The sequence below is a fragment of the Symphalangus syndactylus genome, chromosome 13, assembly GCF_028878055.3.
Source record: "Symphalangus syndactylus isolate Jambi chromosome 13, NHGRI_mSymSyn1-v2.1_pri, whole genome shotgun sequence".
Lineage (NCBI taxonomy): Eukaryota > Metazoa > Chordata > Mammalia > Primates > Hylobatidae > Symphalangus > Symphalangus syndactylus.
Window position 1 is genome coordinate 117,938,543 of NC_072435.2, and position 26,833 is coordinate 117,965,375.

The window sequence follows — 26,833 nt, forward strand, 5'->3', positions numbered from 1 at the left end:
GCCGGGCAACGCGGCGCCGGCCATGGAGGCTTCCTACGACTCCGAGTCCGAGTCTGAGGCCGGGCCTGGGACTCAGCGGCCCGGGACCGGGACCGTGAGCGCGGCCGTGCGCGAGCACTTGCGGAAGCTGTGTCTGCGCGAGTTCCCGTGCGGCGCCGGCAGCTGGGTGCGGGCGCCGGGGCCGGGACTCTGGGGGCCTGGACCGGCTGTGGGGAGGCACGGGGCGAGCGGAGCGGGCTGGTCCCTGGGGCCTGGGATCTGCGCATTCTGGGGGCCGCCGACATGGGGGCGGGTGGGGCTCGAGGGTGACAGTGGGGCCCCAGTCGTGGGCACTGCGGGGGGAGGAGAGCGGGGCCCGTCCTGGGCACATCAGCTGACCTGGGCCGGGGCCTCTCCCTGACTTGAAGACGCCAACACCCCAGATTTCCAGTGGGCAGGCTCCTTTTGGGGTGAAAAGCTTTTGTTTGGGGCAAAGAGTCCCACAACTTTTCCCAGCCTCCGAGCATTTAATAAGAGCCTGAGGCAGTGTGAGAGGTGGCTCAGCCTGAAGCCTGCCACCTTGGGTCCAGGAGAAGGGATTACCCCCCCATCCTGCCTCCCTGTCTCCAGAGTCCTAAACCCTTCCCTCCCGTGGCTTCAACCACGAGGGGCGCCCAGGTGTGGCCCAGGAAGGCCTATTGCCCAGGCTGGAGCGTAGTGACGCGATGTCGACTTACTGCAACCTCCGCCTCCCGAGTGGCGGGGATTACAGGCACCCACCACCATGCCCAGCCAATTATTGTATTTTTAGTAGAGACAGGATTTCACCATGTTGCCCAGGCTGGTCTTAAACTCCTGACCTCAAGTGATCCGCCCGCCTTTTTAAAAGGAATGGCACCTTTTAATTATTTTGTATCTCACCTCATCTGTAGTTATATCCATAGCTAATAATCCATCAAAATTATTGATTATTCACTATCTAGTTTTTTTTTTGTTTTTTTTTTTTTTTGAGACAGAGTCTCGCTCTGTCACCCAGCCTGGAGTGCAGTGGCGTGATCTCGGCTCACTGCAACCTCCGCCTCCCAGGTTCAAACGATTCTCCTGCCTCAGCCTCCCGAGTAGCTGAGACTACAGTTGTGTGCCACCACGCCCGGCTAATTTTTTGTATTTTTAGTCGAGACGGGGTTTCACCGTGTTAGCCAGGATGGTCTCGATCTCTTGACCTCGTGATCCGCCTGCCTCAGCCTCCCAAAGTGCTGGGATTACAGGCGTAAGCCACCGTGCCCGGCCCACTGTCTAGATTTCTAAACTCTATCCCTAATCGTCCAGTTTTATGATCTGTTCTGTTTTGAGAGTTTGGTGTCCTTAAGGGGGCTGTGTCACACCTAGAGAAAACCCCTTCTCTGCCACTGCAGAATAAGTCGCGCTTTCTTCCTCAAACTTGGCGACCATGGAGGGAGCTTGTCCCCAGAGAGGAGGATGTGGTGAGCCCTGGGGAGGAGACGGTGGAGGCCCTGCTGGGCCTGGTCCGCAGCCGCCACTCCCCCTGGGCTCTGCTGAACGACTCGAATGCGGAAGACAGTTTCCTGAGAGAACTGGCCATCCGGAACCCGCTGACGATCACAGACACCTTCTTCTACTCCTACTTCCGGTCCCTGCGGGTGGTGGACAAGGCGGTCAGTGCTGGGCACGTGGTAGATGATGTTAGGGTGGCTGCTCCCCTAAGGGAGGTTGGGGGGAGGGCACCCTTCCCCACAGCGCGTCAGGGATCCTGCTTTTGGGGCTGAAGCCAAGGCCAGCCTGCCCTCCATCTGCTTCATCTCCCTGGCTTGTGTGCCAGGCAGGGCCGGCTACTTGGTCAGCCTTGCGTTTCTTCTACCTTTACCCCTGGAGGCCATCGTGGCACAGCTTCCGCAGCTGAGTTCTGCAGTGGACCCTCCTGGGTCCTAGTAAAGGCTTTTCGAAGGGTCTGTGTTAGTTTTACTTCGTTTAAACCATGGGAGTCAGGGTAGGGGAGGGTTGGTGTAGTTCTATTTTAATTTGTTATCAAAAAGCATTCTTTGTTTACATCAGTAACAGAGCTCGGCATGGTGGCTCTCTGGTGCTTGTAATCTCAGCACTTTGGGAGGCTGAGGCAGGAGGATCGTGTGAGTCTAGGTGTTAGAGACCCAGCCTGGGCAACAGAGTGGGATCCCATCTCTATAAAATTTTTAAATTTAGCCAGGTATGGTGGTGCATGCCTGCAGCCCCAGCTACTCGGAGGCTGAGGCAGGAGAATCACTTGAGCTGGGGAGGTAGAGGCTACAGTGATCATGATCACACCGCTGCACTCCAGCCTGGGTGACAGAATGAGACCCTGTCTCAATCAATTAAGCAAGCAAGCAAGCAAGAGTGAGACTCTGTCTCAATAAATAAATAAAGCCAGCAAGCCAGCCCAAAAATTGCCTGGAAACTTGGTCTCAGCCTTCCCAAGCCTTGGCTTTCTTTTTCCAGAGCCACTGGGAAGTGACACGGCACTAGGGGACAAATAGGGTGACTGACTGGTAGCAGTTTGCCAGGGACTTTCAGTTTCAGTGCAGAAGGTTTTGTGTCCTGGGAACGAACCCCTTCCATCCTGGGCAGACTGGCACAGTTGCTGACCCGGGAGAAGGGAGGCCCCGCTGGGAAGGGCCCCAATGTCTTTTAGGCCACAGGAACTGAGGAGTCACAGATGGGTCACTGCAGCTTCTGGTCAGACCCTGCTCTGGGTGATTCCTGGACACCTTGACTGACTTCAGTGCCCGGAGTTCACTGTGGCTCTGGGGTAGACAGAAAGGAGAGAGGTTCCTGCCCTCACAGGTGGCTTATGGTCCAACAAAGGACACAGGTCATTGGCCTAGAAATCATGTACCACCTATGGTCAGAGGAAGGATGGAGGTTGGGAGAGGTTCTTGGATCCTGGCAGAATGATGCAGTGCAGGAATGGCTTCCAGGGGAGCAGGGGGTGGGAAGGGAGGGGAGGTAACTGATGGAAGAGCCGCTGTCTTCCTAATGTGGACACGGGTTCTATGCCTGTGCTCCCTCGCCTGCTACAGCCCTCAGCTTCCTCTCTCTTCTTCCAGGTCACCCTGGTGGATAAAGACCTCTTGAAATTTCTAAAGCTGGAGGAGTTGGTACTGAGCGCCAATCGAATCAAGGAGGTGGATGCCACCAATCTGCCCCCCACACTCAAGGTGAAGGAGCCCCGGTCTGTGTTGAGTATTTGGGCCACCGCTGCCCACAGGCCTTGCCTTACCCTGCCCCACATAGTGTGGCCAGCATGGGTGGAGGGTAGGGCCCAGCTCCAGGCTTTTAAAATGTAGGTCACTTTCCTAGAAAAGTTCAGCATAGAATAACCATATGACCCAGTGCTTCCATTCCTAGGTGTATCCATGAAGGAACTGAAGACAGGGACTTAGCCAGATTCTCGCACTCCAGAGTTCGGAGCTGCGTTACTCACAATAGCAGAAGGGTGGACACAACTCAAGTGTCTATAAACAGATGAATGGATAAACAAAAAAATGTGGACAGGCCAGGTGCAGTGGCTCATGCCTGTAATCGCAGCACTTTGGGAGGCTGAGGCAGGTGGATCACCTGAGGTCAGGAGTTCGAGACCAGCCTGGCCAACATGGCGAAACCCCATCTCTACTAAAAATACAAAAATTAGCCGGGTGTGGTGGCATGCGCCTGTAGTCCCAGCTACTTGGGAGGCTGAGACAGAAGAATCGCTTGAACCTGGGAGGCAAGGGTTGAAGCGAGCCGAGATCGCACCACTGCCCTCCAGCCCGGGTGACAGAGTGACTCCATCTTAAAGTGGTATATCCATTCAATAGAATGCTATTCACTCATAGAAAGGAATGAAGTAGGCCTGTAATCCCAGCACTTTGGGAGGCTGAGGTGGGCAGATTGCCTGTTCTCAGGAATTCGAAACCAGCCTGGGCAACATGGGAATATCCCGTCTCTACAAAAATACAAAAATTAGCTGGGCCTGGTGGCTGGTGCCTGTAATACCAGCTACTTGGGAGGCTGAGGCAGGAGAATCGCTTGAACCCGGGAGGCAGAGGTTGCAGTGAGCCAAGATTGTGCCACGGCACTCCAGCCTGAGCAACAGAACGAGACTCCGCCTCAAAATAATAATAAATAAATAAACAATAAATAAAAATTTAAAAAACCCAAACCAACAAGCAAACAACAACAAAAAGTGGGTGAGGCCGTGGATAAGAACTACAAGCAAGGAAGGTTAGCTTTGGATTTATTCCTTATCCATCTAGGGGCCCTTTGGGCCTCCCAGAGACGCATTCCTATGGGTTGAGAAGGTGCCAGATGTTTTGCAGCTCCCCCACTGCCAATCCAACATCACCCCCCCCCCACCCCGTTCCAGATGTTGAAGTATCTTTCACAAAAGGAAAAGAAACCTCCCAAGACCTGCTGCAGGAATCTTTTCTTCCTGGGTTTTTAAAAGGGAGTCCGGGTGGAGCCAGGGAGGCCAGGTGTGAGTAATTTGTGATTTCTCTACTAAGTTTTGCGGGACAGAGGGGAGGGGCCTGATCGTCCCGGGCCTTCTGTGTGGTCTCCCAGGTGCTGGAGCTCTATGGCAATGAGATCAGCAGCATGGAGTGTCTGTGCGCCCGCCCACCCGCCGGCCTGCAGCACTTGGGGTTAGGCCACAACAAACTTCTAGGCCCCTTGGAAAGTCTCTATGTCACCGCTAATCACTGGTAACTCGGGAGCCCAGATGGAAAGCGAGAGGGAGGGATTAAGTATCAGGTTGGGGCGATTCTACCCCGGTGGCTTGAGAACTCAGCTTTGGTCTTTTCTGTAACTCCCAGTTGGCTGCTAACCCCAGACTTATGGTTTATTTCTCTGAATCCCCCTTCAGTAGGATTTTGTGAACAAAAAGCCTGGGAGAACAAGAGGTGGTGGGTGTGAGTCACAGCCTTAGCTTTGGTGCGTATTTTTATTTTTTTGAGATGGAGTTTCACTCTGTTGCTCAGGCTAGAGTGCTGTGTGCGATCTCGGCTCACTGCAACCTCCACCTCCCAGGTTCAAGTAATTCTCCTGCCTCAGCCTCCCAAGTAGCGGGTATTACAGGCACCCACCACCACACCTGGCTAATTTTTGTATTTTTAGTAGAGACGGGGGTTTCACCGTGTTGGCCAGGATGGTCTTGAACTCCTGACCTCAAGTGATCCACTTACTTCGGCCTCCCAAAGTGCTGGGATTACAGGAGTGAGCCGCTGCACTTGGCCTGGTGCCGTATTTTAGGGGAGGGTTTCTCACCTTGAGCTCGCTGGCATTGGAACCCCATCACCCTTTGCTGTGGGGCTGTCCTGGGTATGGTAGGATATTGAGCAGCATCCCTGGCCTGCACCCGCAGATGCCAGGAGCACCTCCCTGCTAGTTGTGACAAACAAAAATGTCTCCAGACAGTTTTTGTCTGAGCCTAATGTCCCCTGAGCAGCAAAATCCCCCCAAGCTGAGAACCACTGCCCTGGAACCAAGCCCTAGAGCCAGCTGCTCCATCGCTATTGAAGGTTCAGGCTCCTTAGGAGCCTGCAGATGGTTCAGCGCCCAGTTGATATTCAACTTGATCTCGGTGGATGAGCGGTAGAAAACTTAACATCCTGGACCTGAGGGGTAGGAGTGGACCAGAGACCACCCAGAAAAAGCCATCAAAGGAAGCTGGGAGAGGACGGCTTTGCAAAGCATGCTGTGAGAAGTCCCAGGACTTCAGCAGCCCGGCAAGGATGGAAGGGGTAGAACCACCTCCCCTCTCTCCTTCCCCCGAGGAACCTGGAGGGCACGCCCTTGGGGGGTCCAACCCTCTACATGCCTGGAGTGGGCGGACGCAGCAGGCAAGGGAAGCCCCCTCTCTGACCCTGGTTTCCTCTTTCCTTCTCTTCTGCTCTTAGGGGAAGAGTGAGGCTGGGATTGGGAGACGCTGTGCTGACAGCGGCCGCTTGTGTTTTTCTTCTGTTCTCAGAGCTGAGCTCAATTTGCTTTCTAGTTTGTGGCAGCAGGAAAGTCACCCTGCCCCTGCCCTGTGTCTTGGTCTGGACACAGGCCTTGGCCCATGCTCTTTGCAGGCCCCTCCCAGCCCCCTTGCCTCCTGGGGTTCCGTCCCAGTCTGGCTTTGAGACACCGTCTCCTGCTTCTAGACCGCCCAGCCCTCCAGCCTCTGGCTCCCTCCTCCCAGTCCCCAGCGTCAACCCCACTCCTGCCCTGTCCACAACTCTCCCACGGTGGCTGTCCCCTGCTGTGCCGTCCAGTCTGCCCGTAGTATTTGTGCAGAGCCTCCTAGACACACGCAGTGCGTGAGGCTCTACGGGAGCTGCTGAGAGGTTTGGCCAAGAAGAGAGGAGCCCCGTGAAGGGAGGTTGGTGGGGGCGTCTCTGTGGCTCTGACTGTGAGGGTGGCAGTGCTATGGAGAGTGGAGACGAAGAGCCAGGCACTCGTTCCCGACCCGGGGTTAACTTGGGTCAAGGGTAGGACAGGGGTGCAGGCCATGGATGGGCAGAGTCCTTAGCCCCAAGCCCCCATCTGTTTTGGCCGCAGGGCTGCATGCCCCCTGCTCACCTGGCTTCTTGACCCCCAGACGGTCCTGCTCACCTTCCAGGCCCAACCTCGTATCCCTGGACCTGGGCTTCAACGACCTGACAGACCTGCAGAGCATGGTCGCCAGCCTGAGGACCCTCCGGCACCTGCGACTCCTGGTGCTGCAGGGAAACCCACTGGCCTTGGTGCCCTACTACCGCGGCCTCGCCATCGACAGCCTGGCCCAGCTCTGCGTGCTGGATGACATCACCGTGTCTCCCAACGAGAAGCATCTCTTCCGGGGGCTCAGCCTCAATGGCGGTGAGGGTGCTGGCATGCAGGGAGGGGGTGGTACGTGACACTCCAGCCTCTGCCTGGGTGTGCCCCACCCTCCTGGGTCTGTGTACCCGTCTGTCCTGCAACTCCCCATTTGACCCAGATCCTAGTCAGGTATAGCCTCTCTTCTGGGTCAGAGCTTTCGCCCCAGGCTTGATTCCTGTGATTGGGATTTGGAGACAGAAGTGATAGGGGGAGGCTGGGCTTGGTGGCTCACGCCTGTAATCCCAGCACTTTGGGAGGCTGAAGCAGGCAGATCGCTTGAAGTCAGGAGTTTGAGACCAGCCTGGCCAACATGGTGAAACCTCATCTCTACTAAAAATATAAAAATTAGCCAGGCATGGTCGTGAGTGCCTGTAATCCCAGCTACTCGGGAGGCTGAGGCACGAGAATCTCTTCAATCCGGGAGGTGGAGGTTGCAGTGAGCCGAGATGACACCAGTGTACTCCAGCCTAGGCAACAGAGCGAGACAAAAAAAAAAAAAAAGAGGTGGTGCAGGAGGATCCCTTGAGCCCAGGAAGTGGAGGCTGCAGTGAGTTATCATCTCTCCACTGCACTCTAGCCTGGCGACAGAGCGAGACCCCGTCTCTAAAAAAATAAAAAATAAAAACAGCCTGTAGGGACTTGGGACAGTTATTTCAATCAGCTTCTTCACCTCCCTGGTGGCTTGAGATCACCCCCTTGTGGTTCATGCCGCAAGGTGCACGGGAGGCTTCTCCAGGTCACTGTGACGTGCTAGATAATGCTAAGGTGACCCGCAGAGTAGCCCTTATCACTCCCATATACAGATCAGGAAAACAAGGCTGAAGAGGGCTATAATGACACCCGGATCACACAGCTTGCCAGAGCTGTGACGTGAACCTGACTGCCCCACCAAGGCTCAGCCCTGAGTGCTGGAGAGAATCCAGGGACCCATGCCTTCCCGGCCGTCTTGCTTTCTGTCTGCCAACTTCCATTCCATGGGCCCCCCTGTCCTGCCCATTCCTCCCTACAGATCTCTTGGCACAGGAGGCGCAGTTTGTGGTGACCATCGGAAACATCAGAGGAGTCCTGGACACCTCTGTCTTAGACCCGGAACCCGGGCCCGAAGGCCCTTTCATCACTTACAGCTATTACGTGACCTACGATTTTGTGAAAGACGAAGAAGGCGAAGCGAATGAGTCCGCAGGCGCGCTGGCCGAGGTGTGCCCTGGGCTGTCCCTGGGAGTATGGGGGGCTCTTGTGAAGGCTGAACTGCTTCGTGGGCCCCAGGAAAATCCTTTTAATTAATTAATTTATTTATTGAGATGGAGTCTCGCTCTGTCACCCAGGCTGGAGTGCAATGGCGTGATCTCAGCTCACTGTAACCTCTGCCTCCTGGGTTCAAGCAATTCTCCTGCCTCAGCCTCCCCAGTAGCTGGAATTACAGGTGCCCACCACTACGCCCAGCTAATTTTTGTATTTTTAGTAGAGATGAGGTTTCACCTTGTTGACCAGGCTGGTCTGGAACTCCTGAGCTCAAGTGATCCTTGGCCTCCCAAAGTGCTGGGATTACAGGCGTGAGCCACCGCGCCCAGCCCCATTCTGCAATTTCTACAACTCCTCCCATCTCCCTCCACATCAGAAGAAAACCCAAGGATACCATCCAACTAGGAGAAACGTGATGACACCTCCCACATAGAAGTGGTTCTTGCTTTTACTCTTAACGCAGGTCTTTCAGAAAAGACAAAACTGGGTTTCTAAGAGCCTTCCTGCCTCCTAGTGTGGTGTGTCTGCCCATGCGCGAACCTCATCCAGATGTCGGGAGCTGTGTTACAGACACCCCGGGCATCAGCTGAGCACGTCCTGAAGATGGCAGCCTTGGACGAGTTTCTGTGTCTTCCTGCAGATCGTCAAGCCCTCTCCTAGCTTAGAATTATTAGTTGAGGAATCTCCTGAAGAGGTCGTCGAAGACGTCATCGAAGACATTGTTGAAGAGGTCGAAGGGTCTCTGGAGTCTGAGGTGGAGGAGTCAGGAGAGTCAGAGCTGTCTGTCATCTCGGGGCCTTCGACCGTCTTGCAGACGCCAAGGGCCTCTGCAGAAGAGCTGGCCAAGTTGCGGCTGCGTATAGATCCCCGGCTCTGCCCGTCCCCAGGGTAAGGATGGAAATCTGAAGCAGGGCAAGTGGTCAGAGCAGTAGGGTCACGAGCCTAGACCACACTGCGACCTTCCATTAAAAGTCCTGAGGCTGGCCGGGGGCGGTGGCTCACGCCTGTAATCCCAGCACTTTGGGAGGCCGAGGCGGGCGGATCACGAGGTCAGGAGATCGAGACTATCCTGGCTAACACGGTGAAACCCCGTCTCTACTAAAAGTACAAAAAAATTAGCCGGGCGTGGTGGCGGGCGCCTGTAGTCCCAGCTACTCAGGAGGCTGAGGCAGGAGAATGGCATGAACCCGGGAGGCGGAGCTTGCAGTGAGCCGAGATGGCGCCACTGCACTCCAGCCTGGGCGACAGAGCGAGACTCTGTCTCAAAAAAAAAAAAAAGGCCCCACTAGGCTTGTTAGCTGTGCTGGTGGTGTTTAGATTTAGTGTTCAGCCCTCTTTTCTGGAGGGTTGAACTTAGCTAAATCCTTCTACTCTAACTATCTACTCAAAGTACAACTGAGTCCCACTTCCCTGACCAGCCAAGATTTTCAGAATGATTGAATTTCTTTTTTGGCGGGGACAGAGTCTCACTCTGTCACTCAGGCTGGAGTGCAGTGGTGAGATCTCAGCTTACTGCATCCTCCACCTCCTGGATTCAAGCAAATCTTGTGCCTCAGCCTACAGTTGGGACTACAGGCATGTGCTACCATGCCCGGCTAATTTTTATAGTTTTAGTAAAGATGGGGTTTCACCATGTTGACCAGGCTGGTCTCGAGCTCCTGGTCTCAAGTGATCTGCCCGCCTCAGCCTCCCAAAGTGCTGGGATTACAGGCATCAGCCATCACGCCCAGCCTGAATTTCTTGAGTCGATCGAGAGATGATAAATTAATAGCCCTTTTCATTTTAGCCCTTGGGTATGAAAACCTTTTTTGGTTTAACATTTTAATCCATCTAAGATGTATTCTCACACATAAAGTGCTGTAAGGATCTTCCATCCTGTATATCATGTTCTTTCTTGCCAATCTAACTCCATTCCTTCTCTCTTTTTTGTGCTACTTTTGTTATGAAGATTGTAGAGTAATTGTTATAAATATTAATTTTATTATAAACATAAATATGTTACAGACCCAACAATACATTGTTATAATTACTGCTTTATATAATCCATGTCTTGCAGAGAAGAAACGAGAGCACAAATATAGTTTTTTTTTTTAAGCTTGTTAACCTTCTTAGTTACCATTTCTGATTCCTTTCATGTCTTCCTTTAGAATTGATTTACTGTTGTGGCTCATGCCTGTAATCCCAGCACTTTGGGAGGCCGAGGTGGATGGATCACTTAAGTTCAGGAGGTCGAGACCAGCCTGACCAACATGGTGAAACACCATCTCTACTAAATACAAAAAATTAGCCAGGAGTGGTGATGCGTACCTGTAATCCCAGCTACTTGGGAGGCTGGGGCAGGAGAATTGCTTGAACCCAGGAGGCAGAGGTTGCAGTGAGCCAACATTGCACCATTGCACTCCACCCTGGGCAATAAGAAATAAGCTCCGTCTAAAAAAAAAAAAAAAAAAAAAAAAAAATTGATTTACTTTCTGGTTTCATTCCCTCCCTGCCTCTTTCTTCCTTTCTCTCTTTCTTTTTTGTGGTGGGGTCTCACGATGTTGACCAGGTTGGTCTTGAACTCCTGATCTCAAGCAGTCCTACTGCCCTGGCCTGCCAAAGTGCTGCAGTTACAGATGTGGAGCATTATGCCTGGGCTTGGTGTCATTTTCTTACTCCAGTATGCTTCATTCTCATTCCCATTTCCTTCATGTTGTTATGGTCAAATGTATTACATTTCTACATGTTATAGCCCAAACTACAATTTTATAGATGTTGTCTTATGCTGTTGCATTTTATTCTAATTAGAATCAAGGACAAGAAATAAATGACTATACTGTCTTTTGTATTTGCCTACATGATTACCTTTATTGGTGCACTTTGTTTTTTATGTGAATTTGAATTACCCTCTGGTGTTACTTCCTTTCAGCCTGAAGAACTTCCTTCAGGAAGTTAATATATTCATATATTCAACTTCTTTTCATGTTTCATGTAAGGCAAATCTACTGGCAACAAAGTCAGTTTTTTTCTTTCTCTTGATATGTCTTTATTTCACCTGCAATTTTCAAAGATAGTTTTGCTGGGTATAGAATTGTTGGTTGACAGTTTTGGTGTTTTTTTTTTTCCCCGCTACCCCAGAACATTTTTTTTATTTTTTGAGAGGGAGTCTCGCCCTATTGCCCAGGGTGGAGTGCAGTGGGTGGATCTTGGCTCACTGCAACCTCTGCTTCCTGGGTTCAAGTGATTCTCTTGCCTCAGCCTCCTGAGTAGCTGGGAGTACAGGCACCCGCTACCATGCCCAGGTAATTTTTAGTAGAGGTGGTGTTTCACAATGTTGGCCAGGCTGGTCTTGAACTCCTGAACTCAAGTGGTCCACCCGCCTCAGCCTCCCAAAGTGCTGAGATTACAGGTCTGAGCCACCATGCCTGGCCTACCCCAGAACTTTGAATATGTCGCCAGCCTGCCTACTGGCCTCCATTGTTTCTGATGAAAAGTCAGCTGTTCATCTTATTGGGATTCCTTTGTCTGTCATGAGTCATTTTTCTCTTCCTGCTTTCAGGATTTTCACTTTGTCTTTCAGCATTTTACTATGATGTCTCTGGGTGTGGATGTGTTTGCATTTATCCTGCTTGGAGTTTGCCAAGCTTCTTGAATATATAGATGAATGTTTTAAATCAAATCTTGGAAGTTTTCAGCCGTTATCCTTCAAGTATTTTTCTCTGTTCCTTTTTCTATCTCCTCTCCTTCTAGCACTTCTATTATGTGTTCTTCTAGTAGCTCTTCATAAAACCCAAGGAAAACCTGGAGTGTTTACCCGGGGCCCCCTCCTTGGAGGGCTTTGAACACAAATTTCTGTCCCCCTAGTGCCCATGAGGTTGCCTAAAGTTCTCTTCAGCTTCTCAGCCACCACTTTTGGATTTGACCCTTGAGCATTAATGTTGCATTAAGCTCATTCTCTTTGACTGTTCCAGTTTGCCCTCATGTTGGCCCTGAAAATTCTCAGTGACTTGGCTCTTCAGCACCTTCAACAGATAATGTTAATATTGTGTCCAGCTGATATGACTGTTCTCAGCAGGAAGGTTTGTCCAGTATAGTCTAGTCTACCATGTCCTAAAACAGAATTTCCACATTGATTTTCTAAACATACATTTTATTTTTGCAGTCTAATAGATTTATTTTAAATTGTCTTAAGTTATATTCCTTAGTTTACTTGTAAGCCTTTATATTTTCCATACAATTATTTGCCATATGTAATTTCCCAAGTTCAACAAATAGCAAATGCCAGTCATCCACATACCATTTCCAGGTGCAGGTGTGATGCTGGGTATTGGGATTACAAACAACAAATCAGATGGAAAATGGTCAGTTCTAGAGGGCTGGGCACAGTGGCTCATACCTGTAATCCCAGCACTTTGGGAGGCCAAGGCAGGCAGATCACTTGAGGTCAGGAGTTCGAGATCAGTCTGGCCAACATGGTGAAACCCTGTATCTACTAAAAATATAAAAAATTTTCTGGGCATGGTGGCGCATGCCTGTAGTCTCAGCTACTCAGGAGGCTGAGGCAGAAGAATCGCTGGAACCTGGAAGGCAGAGGTTGCAGTGAGCCGAGATTGCGCCACTGCACTCCAGCCTGGGAGACAGAGCAAGACTCCATCTCAAAAAAAAAAAAAAAAAAAAAAGATCTGTTCTATTTGGGCACTTACCTTTTCATGAGGGAAATGAACCAACAGTAATTACATATACTAATGTCACAAGTGGTACATCAGAGGAAGTACAGGACAAATCTCTGCCCCTAGGTTGGGCACATAGACGTAGAAGTGTGGGAAACACATTCACCCATCCAAACCCAAAGAACAGACTCAGAGACGTGAAGAACAGCAGAAATGAGACTTTTAATGGCAGTTTTGCAAGATCAGGTGTCTGGTAGGCAGGCACACTGGGGCAGTCACAACAGGTCATTTATCTCCTAGTGGGCAAGTCCCTCCCCAAGTTCCTCATTGGTCGAGCACTATGGGGTTACAATCTTCTGGGTTGTCGCCTAAGTATCATTATCCCCTTATAAGGTCATACCCTGTCCCTTTCCCCACTTAAGTTTTGCTGTTGTCGCCCAGGCTAGAGTGCAGTGGTGTGATCTTGGCTCACTGCAACCTCTGCCTCCTGGGTTCAAGCAATTCTCCTGCCTTAGCCTCTCAAGTAGCTGGGATTACAGACGCACGTCACCACTCCTGGCTAATTTTTCTTTTTTTTTTTTTTTTTTTTTTTAGTAGAGACAGAGTTTCACTACGTTGGCCAGGCTGGTCTCGAACTTCTGACCTCAGGTGATCCACCCACCTTAGCCTCCCAAAGTGCTGGGATTACAGGTGTGAGCCACCGTGCCTGGCCTCCTTTTATGGGCTGACCCCTCCTCTACATCCTGTTTGCTAAGCGTGACTTTCTAGGTGCCTGAGTCGTGAGGTTTGTCACGTCCACAAGGCTGGCTGCCAGTACTTAGATTTTTCGTGCCTTGAAAATGGACCATTTAAACTGTTTCTCACAGGAGGAATGGTAGAAAGGTTAACTATGGAGGAAGGCAGGGATTGGCAAGAGATAGGGCTGGAGAGAGACAGAGAGAAAAAGACCCTTTCTCCTAAGGGGAAACTTAAGAAGTTTTCAAGCAGAGGAGTAATGAGATCCGGTTTACATTTGAGGAAGATGACTGCAGTGGAGACGATGACACTGTGCAGACAGACTTTCAACTCTTCTCGCTTCTCCGGTAGATTGTTGAGTGCTAACCTTTATATATTTGTATCATTTATGTATATATGTTATCACTGGTTTGGGGTTTTTTTCATGCCATTTTTTATTCAGGAGGGTCTAACATTTCTTTAACCTGAGAAGTACAATTTTTCTTTTTCTTTCTTTTTTTTTTTTTTGAGATGGAGTTTCGCTCTTGTTGCCCAGGCTGGAGTACAATGGCGCAGTCTCGGCTCATTGCAACCTCTGCCTCCCGGGTTCAAGCAATTCTCCTGCCTCAGCCTCGCGAGTAGCTGGGATTACAGGCATGCACCACCACGCCCGGCTAATTTTGTATTTTTAGTAGAGATGAGGTTTCTCTGTGTTAGTCAGGCTGGTCTCGAACTCCCGACCTCAGGTGATCCGCCTGCCTCTGCCTCCCAAAGTGCTGGGATTACAGGCGTGAGCCACCGTGCCTGGCGAGAAGTACAATTTTTCACATTCTATCTTGGATTCTAAGTGTCCATTTCACTACATTTCTTCTTCTTCTTTTTTATTTTTATTTTTTTTTTGGAGACGGAGTCTTACTCTGTCGTCCAGGCTGGAGTGCAGTGGTGCGATCTCTTACTGCAACCACTGCCTTCCGGGTTCAAGCGATTCTCCTGCCTCAGGCACTTGAGTAGCTGGAATTACAGGCGCCCACCACCACGCCCGGCTAATTTTTGTATTTTTAGTAGAGACAGGGTTTCACCATGTTGGCCAGGAGAGTTCGAGACCAGAACTCCTGACCTTAAGTGATTCATCTGCCTCAGCGTCCAGAGTGCTGGGATTACAGGCATGAGCCACTGCGCCCGGCCGAGATATAGTTAGCATATCATAACGTTCATTTTAAAGCATTTGAGTCGGTGGCTTTTAGTATATTCACAGAGTTGTGCAACCATTACCACGGTCTAATTCCAGAACGTTTCCATCACCCCAGAAAGGTACCCATTAGGCGTCACCTTCGATTCCCCTATCCCTCTAGTCCAAGGCAACCATTAAAGCACTTTCTATCTCTGTGGATTTGCCTGTTCTGGACATTTCATATGAATGGAATCACAAAATACGTAGCCTTTTGTGTCTGGCTTCTTTCACTGAGTATCATATTTTCAAGGTCCATCCATGGTGTAATAAGTATCAATGCTTCATTCCTTTTTTTTATTTTTGAGAAGGAGTCTCTCTCTCTCACCCAGGCTGGAGTGCAATGGTGCAATCTTGGCTCACTGCGACCTCCGCCTCCCAGGTTCAAGCGATTCTCCTGCCTCAGCCTCCCAAGTAGCTGGGATTACAGGCTCCCGCCACCACACCCAGCTAATTTTTCTGTATTTTTAGTAGAGATGGGGTTTCATTATATTGCCCAGGCTGGTTTTGAACTCCTGGCCTCAAGTGATCCGCCCACCTCAGCTTCACAAAGTGCTGGGATTATAGGCATGAGCCACTGAGCCCGGCCCATATCACTATGTTTCAAACCAGTTATTATCGTTATATATATTTTCACTTTTTTTTTTTTTTTTTTGAGACGGAGTCGCGCTCTGTCACCAGGCTGCAGTGCAGTGGCGCAGTCTCGGCTCACTGCCACCTCCGCCTCCCGGGTTCAAGTGATTCTCCTGCCTCAGCCTCCTGAGTAGCTGGGATTACAGGCACCTGCCACCATGTCCAGCTAATTTTTGTATTTTTAGTAGAGACGGGGTTTCACCATGTTGGCCAGGATGATCTCGATCTCCTGACCTCATGATCCACCCGCCTCGGCCTCCCAAAGTGCTGCGATTACAGGCGTGAGTCACAGTGCCCGGCCTAGTTTCACGATTTTTACGTTTCCCTTTTAACACTTGGTTTTTCACAGTTTACAAGCCCTGGGCTGACCTTGTTAATTTACTGGGCTTACCTGCTGTGATATTTCAGTCTACAATTTGGTCTCTACTTATCTTGGAGGGAAAATGTTCTCCATCGTCAGTGATGGAATATGTTATTTATTCTGTTTTCTTCTAGTTTCTATTAACGTTCAACTTGTACATACTTTAAATTTGTTGGAGTATATTATTAATTCTCCTTCATGCTGTGATCCAATTGGTAGAACAATTTATGTTAAATCACTTCCCGAGTGGGATGCTGCTTCAGGGTTGCCATGGTGTTCTGAGACTTAGGAAACTCCAGTTGCCTCTGTGTTCTAGCTTGGGGCTAGGCTAGAATTGTTTCTGCTTTTTTTTTTTTTTTTTTTTTTTTTTTTTGAGACCGAGTCTTGCTCTGTCACCCAGGATGGAGTGCAGTGGCGCAATCTCGGCTCACTGCAACCTCCACCTACCAGGTTAGGTTCAAGCGATTCTCCTCCCTCAGCCTCCCGAGTAGCTGGGACCATGGGCACGTGCCACCATGCCCGGCTAATTTTTTGTATTTTTAGTAGAGACGGGGTTTCACTGTGTTAGCCAGCATGGTCTCGGTCTCTTGACCTCGTGTCCGCCCGCCTCTGCCTCCCAAAGTGCTGGGATTACAGGCGTGAGTCACCCCACCTGGCCTCTGCTTTTTTTGTTTTTTCCTGCAGGAGGGTCTCACTTTGTCGCCCAGGCTCGAGTGCAGTGGCATGAACACGGCTCACTGTAGCCTTGACTTCCTGGGCTCAAGCAATCCTCCTACCTCAGCCCCCAAAGTAGCTGGGACTACAGGCATGTGCCACCACGCCCAGCTAATGTTTGTATTTTTTTGTAGAAACGGGGTCTCGATATGTTGCCCAAGCTGCTCTCGGACTCCTTGGTTCAGGTGATCCTCCTGTCTCGGCTTCCCAAAGTGCTGGGGTTAGAAGCCAGAGCCACCACGCTCAGCCCTTTGCTGAACTTTTAACAAACAACTCTTGCTGCGTTTCAGTTGGTTTCTGTCAGTTGCTCAGGGTGGTCCTGCCTCTGAAGGAGGGCTCCACTCACCTTTCTTTTGCTGTCTCCTCCGTGTCCACACCTTTCTGGCCTTCTGGTCCCCTTGCCCTGCCTGGTGGCAGCCGGGCCTCACGTCTCATGCTGTTTGTGGGCTTCGATGCTCATGGTCTCCTCGGATGTCCCCTCACAGTCCTGTCCCAGGTCCCTGGCCACAGCCCCTGGGTGACGGCACCCACATCTTCATCCCTTCCTCCCCAAGGACTGTCCTCTTCAGCACCGCCCACAAGCCCTGGGCTGAGGTCATCCCCTGCAGCTATGAGATGCAGCACTCTCTCAGGGACCTGGTGCCACTGAAGGCCTTCCTGCTGGCGGGGACCACTGTGACCATCGTGGAGGAGAAGGTGGGCAAGCGGAGGCAGCGCCTGGCCGTCCACAGGCTGCACTTCTGCCCTTGTTCCTGTTCCCATCGGGCTGTCCCCCATGGGAGCCCCGCTCCCTGGTTAGATGAGGTCTCAGCGCCATTCCAGAAAGGGTGAGGGAGAGGTGACCCCAGGCAGCCTGCCTGGGCCTCTGCTCACTCGAGGATTCTCTCCTGCCCCTAGATTCTCTCCTGGCCTGTGGTGCTACCGGCTGTTGACAGTCCCCTGTCTGCCAAGAAAGGAAAGGGGGAGAAAGACAAGAAAGGGAAGGAGAAAGACAGGATGGGGAAAGGAGAGAAAGAGCCGGCCAAGGTACTGGGCCTTGGTGCCGGGGAGGGCAGCCTGGCCACACACTTGCTTCAACTTGTCCCACCCTCCCGTCCTCCCGTCGTCGCAGGAGTGGAAGGTGCTGAAGAAGAAGAAAGAGCCGCCCAAGGAGCTCCGGCAGGACCCCCCCATCCTCCAGGTGCTGGGCCAGGGCCTGGTGATCCTGGAGCCCCTGCTCGCCGGGGAGCCCCTGGTGTCCACCGTGTGCAACTTCGGCGTAGTCCGCACCTTGACCTCGGACAGGCTGACGTTGGCCAGGGTACAGCTGGGCCCTAGCCACATCCTCACCTCTGCCTTCGCCTTCCCCATGGGAACCCTGTGGGCAAGCAAGGGCTGTGGGCCCAGGTCACCGAATGGGGAGCAGGTGGCGGGGAGGGCCTTTCCCCGGGTCACGCAGCCGGGCTGCTGGTGCTGCCGCCTGCACAGAGGGCGCCTCCGTGGACTTGGGCCCAGTCAGCAGCCTTCCCTTCGGGGATGGACTGGGGCAGGCACCCTCACCAGGAGACCCCCGCCTTCCTGGACCTGTCAGAGCCTTGGAGGAGGCACCTCCCCTCTCCAGTAAGCATCTCGTTTTGTGGTTCTTTCTCTCAGGATTCAAAGAAGATTAAGAAAGTTGCCAAAAAAGGTGAGTGCCGATGGTGGTGACCAAAGTCAGGGATTGTCAGGAGGACCTGCCGAGGGCCAGCCCTGGTGGAGGCCAAAGGAACGGAAGCGTGGGGAATGGTAGCTTCTGGCCTGGGGAGAGGCCACATCCCCCCTTAGATCCAGTGTTATTATTTCTTCTCTGCAGCCCTCAGACCACAGGGCCTGTGTGGGTTGTAACGCGGGTGGGGAAGGCACCTGTGGTAGAGCCATAGAGGGGCAAGGGCTTGGAGCTGGGGCTGCCTGGGGGTCACCGGTTCTGAGGTGTCTGCCTCCAACTTCAGGCCATCGGCCCTCAATTGCTGTAAGAGGGGCCTGGACTTGTCCTGTGGGGAGCTGGAGAAGCATCTGAAATGGGTGCGTCTCAGGTTTGAGGTTCAGAAAGAATGTCCAGCCGGGAGGGAGAGAGAGGAGACAGGGAGTGCCACGGAAGGTGGCTGCAAAAAGCATGAGGCCCGATCATAGCAGAGCAACCCATCATACTGAAGCTGAAAAGTGGAAACAGGCCCGACGTGGTGGCTCACACTTGTAATCCCAGCACTTTGGCGTGCGGACCACCTGAGGTGAGGAGTTCAAGACCAGCCAGGCCAACATGGCGAAACCCCATCTCTACTAAAAACACAAAAATTAGCCAGGTGTGGTGGTGGGTGCCTGTAATCCCAGCTACTCAGGAGACTGAGGCAGGACAGTCGCTTGAACCTGGAAGGCAGAGGTGGCAGTGAGCTGAGATTGTGCCATTTCACACCAGCCTGAAGAAGTAAACGTTGGAGAGCATATGCTACTGGACTTCAAAACCCATGCCTATATGAACACATGATTTGTGATACTTATCTGTGGGTTAAGATGGCCTTAAAAAGGTTGTTTTTAAAATCTCTTTAATGTTTGGCTTAATTGAAGACAGCTGGATTCTTATAGCTACTTCTGCAGTCAACTGCTTGCAATATGTTGCTGTAATTGAAGTGCATAAAGAAAATCCAACCTCAGACCCATAATTGGAAAAGAGGGAGTATTTTAATAGACCTTCAAATAATATAATTTCTTTAATATTACACCAAATTTGACAAGTGGTAGTTTCTTAAAGGTTGTTAGAGTGTGAAAACAATCTATATTGAATTTTTCATAATCAGATTAAAATTCATTAGTCTAGTTTGCATTTTGAATGGCTATTTTACCATGCACAGTTTGTAACATGCATGAGTTACTTGTAAACTACAGGTTAACCGACTTATGCAGATATTCCAACTGTTGACACCCGTCACTATACATTTTCCAAAGATCACATTCTTTACTATCACCACCTACCTCATTAGAAAGGTCTTTTGAGTATTGGAAGACTGGTAAATTCATGGTGGCAGATACAATGTTATCTCATTTGTAGAGCAAATGTTATAAATTTATTTGTAATTTATAACAGAAATCCTTTCAGTTGTTTCCCCTGAAGTGCTAGAATTACTTCATTTTTAAGAAAATATTTGCAGCTGGCCGGGCGCGGTGGCTCACGCCTGTAATCCTAGCACTTTGGGAGGCCGAGGCTGGCAGATCACGAGGTCAGGAGATCGAGACCATCCTGGCTAACATGGTGAGACCCCCCCCCCCCCCCACGCCGTCTCTACTGAAAATACAACAAATTAGCCGGGCGTGGTGTCACGCGCCTGTAGTCCCAGCTACTCAGGAGGCTGAGGCAGGAGAATGGCATGAACCCGGGAGGCGGAGCTTGCAGTGAGCCGAGATCGCGCCACTGCACTACAGCCTGGGCGACAGAGCCAGACTCCGTCTCAAAAAAAAAAAAAAAAAAAAAAAAAAGAAAATATCTGCAGCTGGGCTCGGTAGCGTACGCCTGTGATCCTAGCACTTTGGGAGGCCTAGGCGGGCGGATCACTTGAGGTCAGGAGTTCGAGACCAGCCTGGCCAACATGGTGAAAACCCCGTCTCTAGTAAAACTACAAAAATTAGCCGGTCCTGGTGACAGGCGCCTGTAATCCCAGCTACTTGGAGGCTGAGGCAGGAGAATCGCTTGAACCTGGGAGGCGGAGGTTGCAGTGGGCCGGGATCGTGCCACTGCACTCCAGCCTGGGCGACGGAGCAACACACTGTCTCAAAGCAAAAAGCAGCCAGTCTTGCAACTCAAACAGCTGCGATTTATTAAATGATCTAATTAAATACAATTTAATTTTATTTCTTATTACGGTTAACACCCGAGGACCGAAACTGCTCCCGCTGGGACAGGGTCCAGGGCTTGCATTTGGGATCGGTCAGGGCGGCCGAGAACGCCAGCCCATCCGTCTCCCGGGGCTCATGCTCGCGTTTTAATTTTCTCAGAAAAGCCGAAAGCCGTGATTCCGATCTACGAAGGCGATTACCACCCCGAGCCCCTGACCGTAGAGGTGCAGATCCAGCTGAACCAGTGCCGCTCGGCGGAGGAGGCTCTGCGCATGTTCGCCGGGTAGGGCGTGGGCAGTAAAGGCTGTTCCCAGCACTCCCGCCTCGGCGTCTGTCCCGCCGCACGCGTCGGGGGGCGGGTGTGGCGCCGGCGTCCTGGGGTGGAGGAGCAGCCTCTGCCCGACCCGGCTCGTGCGGACTCCAGCCTCGGGCGCTGCGGAGACCAGCGGCTGGGACGGGGGAGGCCCCGAACCCGCCCACGCCAGAACCCCCGCCCCAAATCCCCGCCTCCTCCAGAAGCCCCGCCCACCCCTGAGCTCCCGAGAGCTCGGCGCACTTGGGCACCATCCGCCCTGGCTCCGCTGCACGAGCGCCTCGCCCGTTCCCCGGCGTCACGCTCAGGTAGGTTGGGGGCCGGGACGCCGCTGCTGTGAGGGAGGCTGGGTCACCGTGCAGGGAGGGGCGTCGCCAGGGCGGCCGTGCCTTTGCACCCCGCGGCCCGCTCCCCGGTCCCCCAGCGTCCCCGCGAGGACGCGGGCCTCGCCCGGGTGCAGCGCGAGTCTGGCCTCAGCGGGCACGGCCCGGGGCCCACGGGCCGCTCGGCTTCGGTTCTCCAGGGTGGGGACAGAGGCTGGAGCCGGGCGTGGTAGACCCCGCCAGCCTGTGCCGCCCGCGCCCGACGCGCAGCGCTGCCGCCAACCCCGGCCCGGGGGGGTCCCCGCGGAGTGGGTCTCTGCTGCCGTCAGCCCTTCAGAGACTGTCGCGTTGAAAGAATGAACCAGAGTTCGCTCCCTACCGCGCCGGGGCGTTTTGGGTCACCGAGTCCTGTGGGGACCCGAGGCGGCTGTCCCCCGAGGCCGAGCGCAGCCTCAGGACCCTCGCCCCACCAGAAGGGGTCGTGCGCTCCGCAGCGGGTGGAGAGCCGGGCTCTGGCGTCTCCGCGGCTCGGAGGGCGACGGGGCGAGGCGGTGCGGCCAGCACCTGGGGACGCCCGCGGCGGGACAGGGGCCACCCGGGCCGCGGCGCAGCCTGGGCTGAAACTTCCCGGGACGGAACCAAGCCACCTGCTGTGCGTCCTTCTCGGTGAATGGCACCGACGCCCGCCCAGGCCCCTCGTCCACAGCCCGCGGTGCTCGCACACCTGAGACTCATCTCGCTTCGACCTCGCCGCCGCGCGGCATCCCGAGCACGGAGACAGTCTCCAGCTGCCCTTCATGCTTCCTCCCTAGCCTTCCGCAGCCCACCAGGGAAGGGGCGGTAGGAGTGGCCTTTTACCAAAGGTCAGATTCTTTCACCGCCTCTGCCAGACCCCCTTGTCTCCCGCCCCCGCATGGATCTCCAGGGGGCTCAGAAAACTCTGGCCGGTGGCTTACGCCTGTAGTCCCAACGCTTTGGGAGGCCGAGGCGGGAGGATCTCTTGAGGCCAGGAGTTCCAGACCAGCCCAGGCAACAAAGGGATACCGCATCTCTACAAAAAATAAATTAGCCAGGCCCTGCACGCCTGTACTCCCGGCTACTGGGGAGGCCGAGGCCGGAGGATCACTTGAACCCAGGAGTTTCAGGCTGCAGTGAACTATAATTGTGCCACTGCACTAGAGTCTGGGTGACAGAGACACTGTCTCAAAAAAACCAACAAAACCCTAGCTCTTTCACTAGCCGGGCCGGCCTCCTCCTCCTGTAAACCCGCTGGGCCCCTCTCTCCCTTCTCTCTCCCCTCACTCCGCCCTGGAGCTGCCTGACTCTGCCCTCGGCCTGCAGAGACCCCAGGTCTTCACGCAAGGTCCCATTCCTCACTCAGTTCTTGCTCAAACGTCCCTCCATCAAGGAGGGCTTTTTAACTACCCTTGGCTATGGGATCCGTCCTCCGCGTCAGCCAATTCTCTGCATTAGACTGTAACTTCTCAACATACCTGGTTCCTATGCGTTTTGTGCTCCCCTCTGAGAGCGCAGCGACCCTGCCTTGCTTGCCACTGCATCCCTAGCACCTAGCAGTTGCTTTTCTGGTGGTGGCGGCTGTGGCAGTGGCCAATGCGGCAGACTGGTCAGAAGCGAAGGGACAGGATGACTTGGCAGTGGAGGTCAACGGTAGGGGACTGGGGCAGAGGGAGACACCGGAGGGACAAAAATGAGAAACTGAAGACCGGCTTTGCTACTGTGGAGCTTGGGCAGGCCACTCTGGTGGATTCTGTCTCCTCATCCTTCTTTTCAGGTCCCTGGGAGAAATCAGCACTTTGAACGTGGTGGGAAGGCAGGGCGGGTTGCCTCGGAAGCCATCCCTGATACAAGTCCCCAGCTTTCCTGCTTCCCCTCTTGCTGTGTGTGGCTTTGTCTCCCTCCCTCCTGGAAGCCCCGACCTCTGAGGCAGGTGTAAAGGGTGTGTGCTTTGGTGGCCACGGCCACCCTGTGGTGCTGGTTCCCCTCCGAGGGAGGCAGTGCACTCCTGGTCATCTTGGAGACGCCCAACACAGGACCCCACAGGCACCAGGCTTTTTTTGGGAAATGGCTTCACTTCCCACTTGAAAAGCCCTGAATGTCGGTTCCACACTTAGTGAATTTGATCCAAGCTAAACTGAGTCTGTGCCTAAAACTCATCAGGTGCTCTAGTTTCCTGGAAGAATGGCTGGAAAGGTTTATGATGTCAGCTGTAAAGTGGCTGCAAGTCATTTTGGGAAAAACAGACCCAGGAGTCCTCAGATGAGGGCAGAGGAGGGCAAGAGCTGGCAAAGCAGCTGTGCTTAGCCCATCCTCAGGGGAGGGAGGACTCTGGAAAGAGCCTGAGGACACGCTGAGAATAAAAGGAAGTCCAGAGGCCAGCAGGGACTTAGCTGCTGGGGTGCAGGTTAACTCCTGCCCAACTCTTGGGGACAGGGACAGGGACCCAGGGCTGGGCCCTGCTCAGGTGGCTCTCTCCTTGCAGGGACCGGCGATGCTCCGCAGGCTGGGCTGGCTGGGCTGGCTGGTCTCCTACAGCTTGGCTGTGCTGTTGCTCGGCTACCTGCTCTTCCTGAGGAAGGAGGCCAAGCCCACAGGAGACCCCACAGCCCAGCCTTTCTGGGCTCCCCCAGCGCCCCGTCACAGCCGGTGTCTACCCAACCACACAGTGTCTAGCGCCTCTCTGTCCCTGCCTAGCCGACACCGTCTCTTCTTGACCTATCGCCACTGCCGAAATTTCTCTATCTTGCTGGAGCCTTCAGGCTGTTCCAAGGATACCTTCTTGCTCCTGGCCATCAAGTCACAGCCTGGTCACGTGGAGCGACGTGCAGCTATCCGCAGCACGTGGGGCAGGGTGGGGGGCTGGGCCAGGGGACGGCAGCTGAAGCTGGTGTTCCTCCTAGGGGTGGCAGGACCTGCTCCCCCAGCCCAGCTGCTGGCCTATGAGAGTAGGGAGTTTGATGACATCCTCCAGTGGGACTTCACTGAGGACTTCTTCAACCTGACGCTCAAGGAGCTGCACCTGCAGCGCTGGGTGGTGGCTGCCTGCCCCCAGGCCCATTTCATGCTAAAGGGAGATGATGATGTTTTTGTCCACGTCCCCAACGTGTTAGAGTTCCTGGATGGCTGGGACCCGGCCCAGGACCTCCTGGTGGGAGATGTCATCCGCCAAGCCCTGCCCAACAGGAACACTAAGGTCAAATATTTCATCCCACTCTCAATGTACAGAGCCACCCACTATCCACCCTATGCTGGTGGGGGAGGATATGTCATGTCCAGAGCCACAGTGCGGCGCCTCCAGGCTACCATGGAAGAGGCTGAACTCTTCCCAATTGATGATGTCTTTGTGGGTATGTGCCTGAGGAGGCTGGGGCTCAGCCCCATGCACCATGCTGGCTTCAAGACATTTGGAATCCGGCGGCCCCTGGACCCCTTAGATCCCTGCCTGTATAGGGAGCTCCTGCTGGTGCACCGCCTCAGCCCCCTAGAGATGTGGACCATGTGGGCACTGGTGACAGATGAGGGGCTCAAGTGTGCAGCTGCCTCCATACCCCAGCGCTGAAGGGTGGGTTGGGCAACAGCCTGAGAGTGGACTCAGTGTTGATTCTCTATCATGATGACAAATTGATCCCTGCTGGTCTACAGAAAATGCCAACTTGGTTTTTGTAACTCCCCTCACCCTGTTAGCTCTGATTAAAAACACTGCAACCCAGCTAACATGTCCAGCATATGTTAAATGGGAGCCAAAGTGTAGCAAATGCTGCCAGGAACCTGTCGGGGGATTCCTGGAGCTGCCTGGGGTGCTGCCAGTCTGGGGCCTCAAGGAAGGAGGCTGCACAGGACCCCAGGAGAGAGACGCATTTTCTCTTTTAGATGCAAACAAAATCTTACTCTTCTCCTTTGGATACAATAGAGAAACATGAAGGAAAGGAACAAGAGGTCTGTGTTAAGAGTCCTGTTGAGAGCACCAGGTAAACACTCCGCACCCCTTCCCTTAGTAGTAATAGACTTTTCACTCCTTGGCCTCAGCTGTCCTCACAGGGCAGTGGGGTCAGATCAGAGAACACATCAGAAATACTTAAATCGTACAAACTGTACAGGTTCCCCTCCCCCTGCCACAACTGGCATCCCAACAGAGGGAACAAGTACTAAATCATTTTTGACGACGTAAATAAGATTGAAAACAGGTTAAACAGCTGCTGAACTTAAGGGCATGACAAAAAGGACTCCTCTCTCTGACCCAGGTCAGCAAAATGCTTTGGGTGTGAGGTAAAAAAAAAAAAAATGGTAAGAGCAGCTGTACAGAGTGGGGTGAAATGTTAAACAGGGTGCAGTGCCCAAGGGCTAAGAACCAGGTCCAGCGCAAGCCTGAGACCACAGGAGGCACTCAGCTCACAAAGGCAAGTCTCGCCTGATCAGCCAGAGCAGAACCTGCCGCCTCTTCTCGGTGCAGAGACAGTCATGCCAACCCTGGGCAGGGTGGCGTCTGCCCCTGCTTTCCCCACTGAGTGGGGAGACAGGGCAGTGGGCTCAGGTCCTCAATCCTCACGCAGGTAGGCCTCCTGCTCTGACTCTGCCCGCTCCTCCCCTTCCTCCTGTGTTTTCTGACGCAGCTCTTCTATCTGTGCTTCTGCCAGCTTGGTTTCTGCTTTCCGGGAGAGCTGGTGCACCTCTTCCACCTGCAGTTTCACCAGCTGAATGTGATTCCTGGCAGTTATAGAGGCCTGATCTGCGCCTGCCAAAAGATGGGACAATCGGGTTGAGCAGCCGTGCAGGGTGCAGAAGGCTCATGTGGACGTCGGCCTGGGGGTGCTGTGGCTGTCATCTGAACCCCTCTTGGGGTCACTTTCCTTGACCTCCCTGTCTTCTCTCTCTGCAAAGAAACTTCCACCTCTATGTTCAGGTCTGGATTTAACCGACACTCTGTCCAAAACAGTATTTTTCTTCAGCTGCCAGCGGCCAACATCACAATTATTAAATGCAACTCTCACAATCATCTTTATAGCTACAGAGCTTTTAGTACTGACCTTTGATGAATTTTTTTTAACTACACGTCATCCATTTCTTTTTGACATAAGAGATCATGAATAAAATTGTCAAAGATCCCTTTCATCACCTTATCTTTTTTTTTTTGAGACGGAGTCTCGCTCTTGTCACCCAGGCTGGAGTGCAGTGGCGCCATCTCGGCTCACTGCAAGCTCCGCCTCCTGGGTTCACGCCATTCTCCTGCCTCAGCCTCTCCGAGTAGCTGGGACTACAGGCGCCCGCCACCATGCCCAGCTAATTTTTTGTATTTTTAGTAGAGACGGGGTTTCACCGTGGTCTGGATTTCCTGACCTTGTGATCCGCCCACCTCGGCCTCCCAAAGTGCTGGGATTACAAGCGTGAGCCACCGCGCCCGGCCCACCTTAACTAATCTTTAAAGGTAAAGGAATGCATAGAAAAATATTTTGTTACTATAAATTTATGTAACAGCATAAAAGGTATTAAACATGTTTTATAATTTTTTCACTTAAACATGTTTTGAAGGCCGGGTGCAGTGGCTCACGCCTCTAATCTCAGCACTTTGGGAAGCCAAGGCAGGCGGATCACCTGAGGGTCAGGAGTTCGAGACCAGCCTGGCCAACATGGCGAACCCCCGTCTCTACCAAAAATACAAAAAAAAAAATTAGCCAGGCATGGTGGCGCATGCCTGTAATCCCAGCTACTTGGGAGGCTGAGGCAGAATAGCTTGGACCCGGGAGGCAAAGGCTGAAGTGAGCCAAGATCGTGCCACTGCACTCCAGCCTGGGCGACAGACTCTGTCTCAAAAAAAAAAAAAAAAAAAAAGAAAAGAAAAAGCCGAGCGCAGTGGCTCATGCCTGTAATCCTAGCACTTTGGGATGCTGAGGTGGGTGGACTGCCTGAGCTCAGGAGTTCGAGACCAGCCTGGGTAACATGGTGAAA

General features: G+C 52.9%; 3 protein-coding genes across 13 annotated transcripts in view; 2 read left to right on the forward strand and 1 right to left on the reverse strand.

Moving 5' to 3' along the window:
• Nucleotides 1-20,552, forward strand: LRRC43 (leucine rich repeat containing 43). 4 transcript variants are annotated; one of them, XM_055236972.1, is made up of 12 exons: nucleotides 1-166; nucleotides 1,395-1,655; nucleotides 3,081-3,191; nucleotides 4,576-4,715; nucleotides 6,614-6,852; nucleotides 7,862-8,049; nucleotides 8,735-8,982; nucleotides 16,948-17,089; nucleotides 17,291-17,419; nucleotides 17,505-17,693; nucleotides 18,026-18,059; nucleotides 20,396-20,552. In XM_055236972.1, exons 1-12 carry the CDS (start codon nucleotides 23-25, stop codon nucleotides 20,521-20,523), a joined length of 1,953 nt encoding a protein of 650 aa, XP_055092947.1. In that variant the 5' UTR covers nucleotides 1-22; the 3' UTR covers nucleotides 20,524-20,552. The 4 variants fall into 4 exon arrangements, with proteins under 4 accessions (XP_055092947.1, XP_063470754.1, XP_055092946.1 ...); XM_063614684.1 differs by lacking the exon at nucleotides 20,396-20,552 and adding an exon at nucleotides 19,503-19,619 and having other exon boundaries at nucleotides 11-166; XM_055236971.2 differs by lacking the exon at nucleotides 20,396-20,552 and adding an exon at nucleotides 18,445-18,852 and having other exon boundaries at nucleotides 11-166.
• B3GNT4 (UDP-GlcNAc:betaGal beta-1,3-N-acetylglucosaminyltransferase 4) lies at nucleotides 20,551-25,993 on the forward strand. Of its 4 annotated transcripts, none has more exons than XM_063614717.1 (3): nucleotides 20,551-20,857; nucleotides 22,665-22,816; nucleotides 23,373-24,592. In XM_063614717.1, exon 3 carries the CDS (start codon nucleotides 23,382-23,384, stop codon nucleotides 24,447-24,449), a length of 1,068 nt encoding a protein of 355 aa, XP_063470787.1. In that variant the 5' UTR covers nucleotides 20,551-20,857; nucleotides 22,665-22,816; nucleotides 23,373-23,381; the 3' UTR covers nucleotides 24,450-24,592. The 4 variants fall into 4 exon arrangements, with proteins under 4 accessions (XP_063470787.1, XP_055092959.1, XP_063470788.1 ...); XM_063614718.1 differs by lacking the exon at nucleotides 20,551-20,857 and adding an exon at nucleotides 21,508-21,735; XM_055236984.2 differs by lacking the exon at nucleotides 22,665-22,816 and having other exon boundaries at nucleotides 23,373-25,993.
• The window catches only part of DIABLO (diablo IAP-binding mitochondrial protein), an 18,376-nt gene continuing 16,355 nt past the window's right edge, over nucleotides 24,813-26,833 (reverse strand). For all 5 annotated transcript variants that reach the window (XM_055236988.2, XM_055236986.2, XM_055236990.1 and 2 more), the window contains one exon: nucleotides 24,813-25,622. In XM_055236988.2, the coding sequence (XP_055092963.1) occupies nucleotides 25,426-25,622 (197 nt within the window). In that variant the 3' untranslated portion in view covers nucleotides 24,813-25,425. The remainder of the gene's footprint in view (nucleotides 25,623-26,833) is intronic.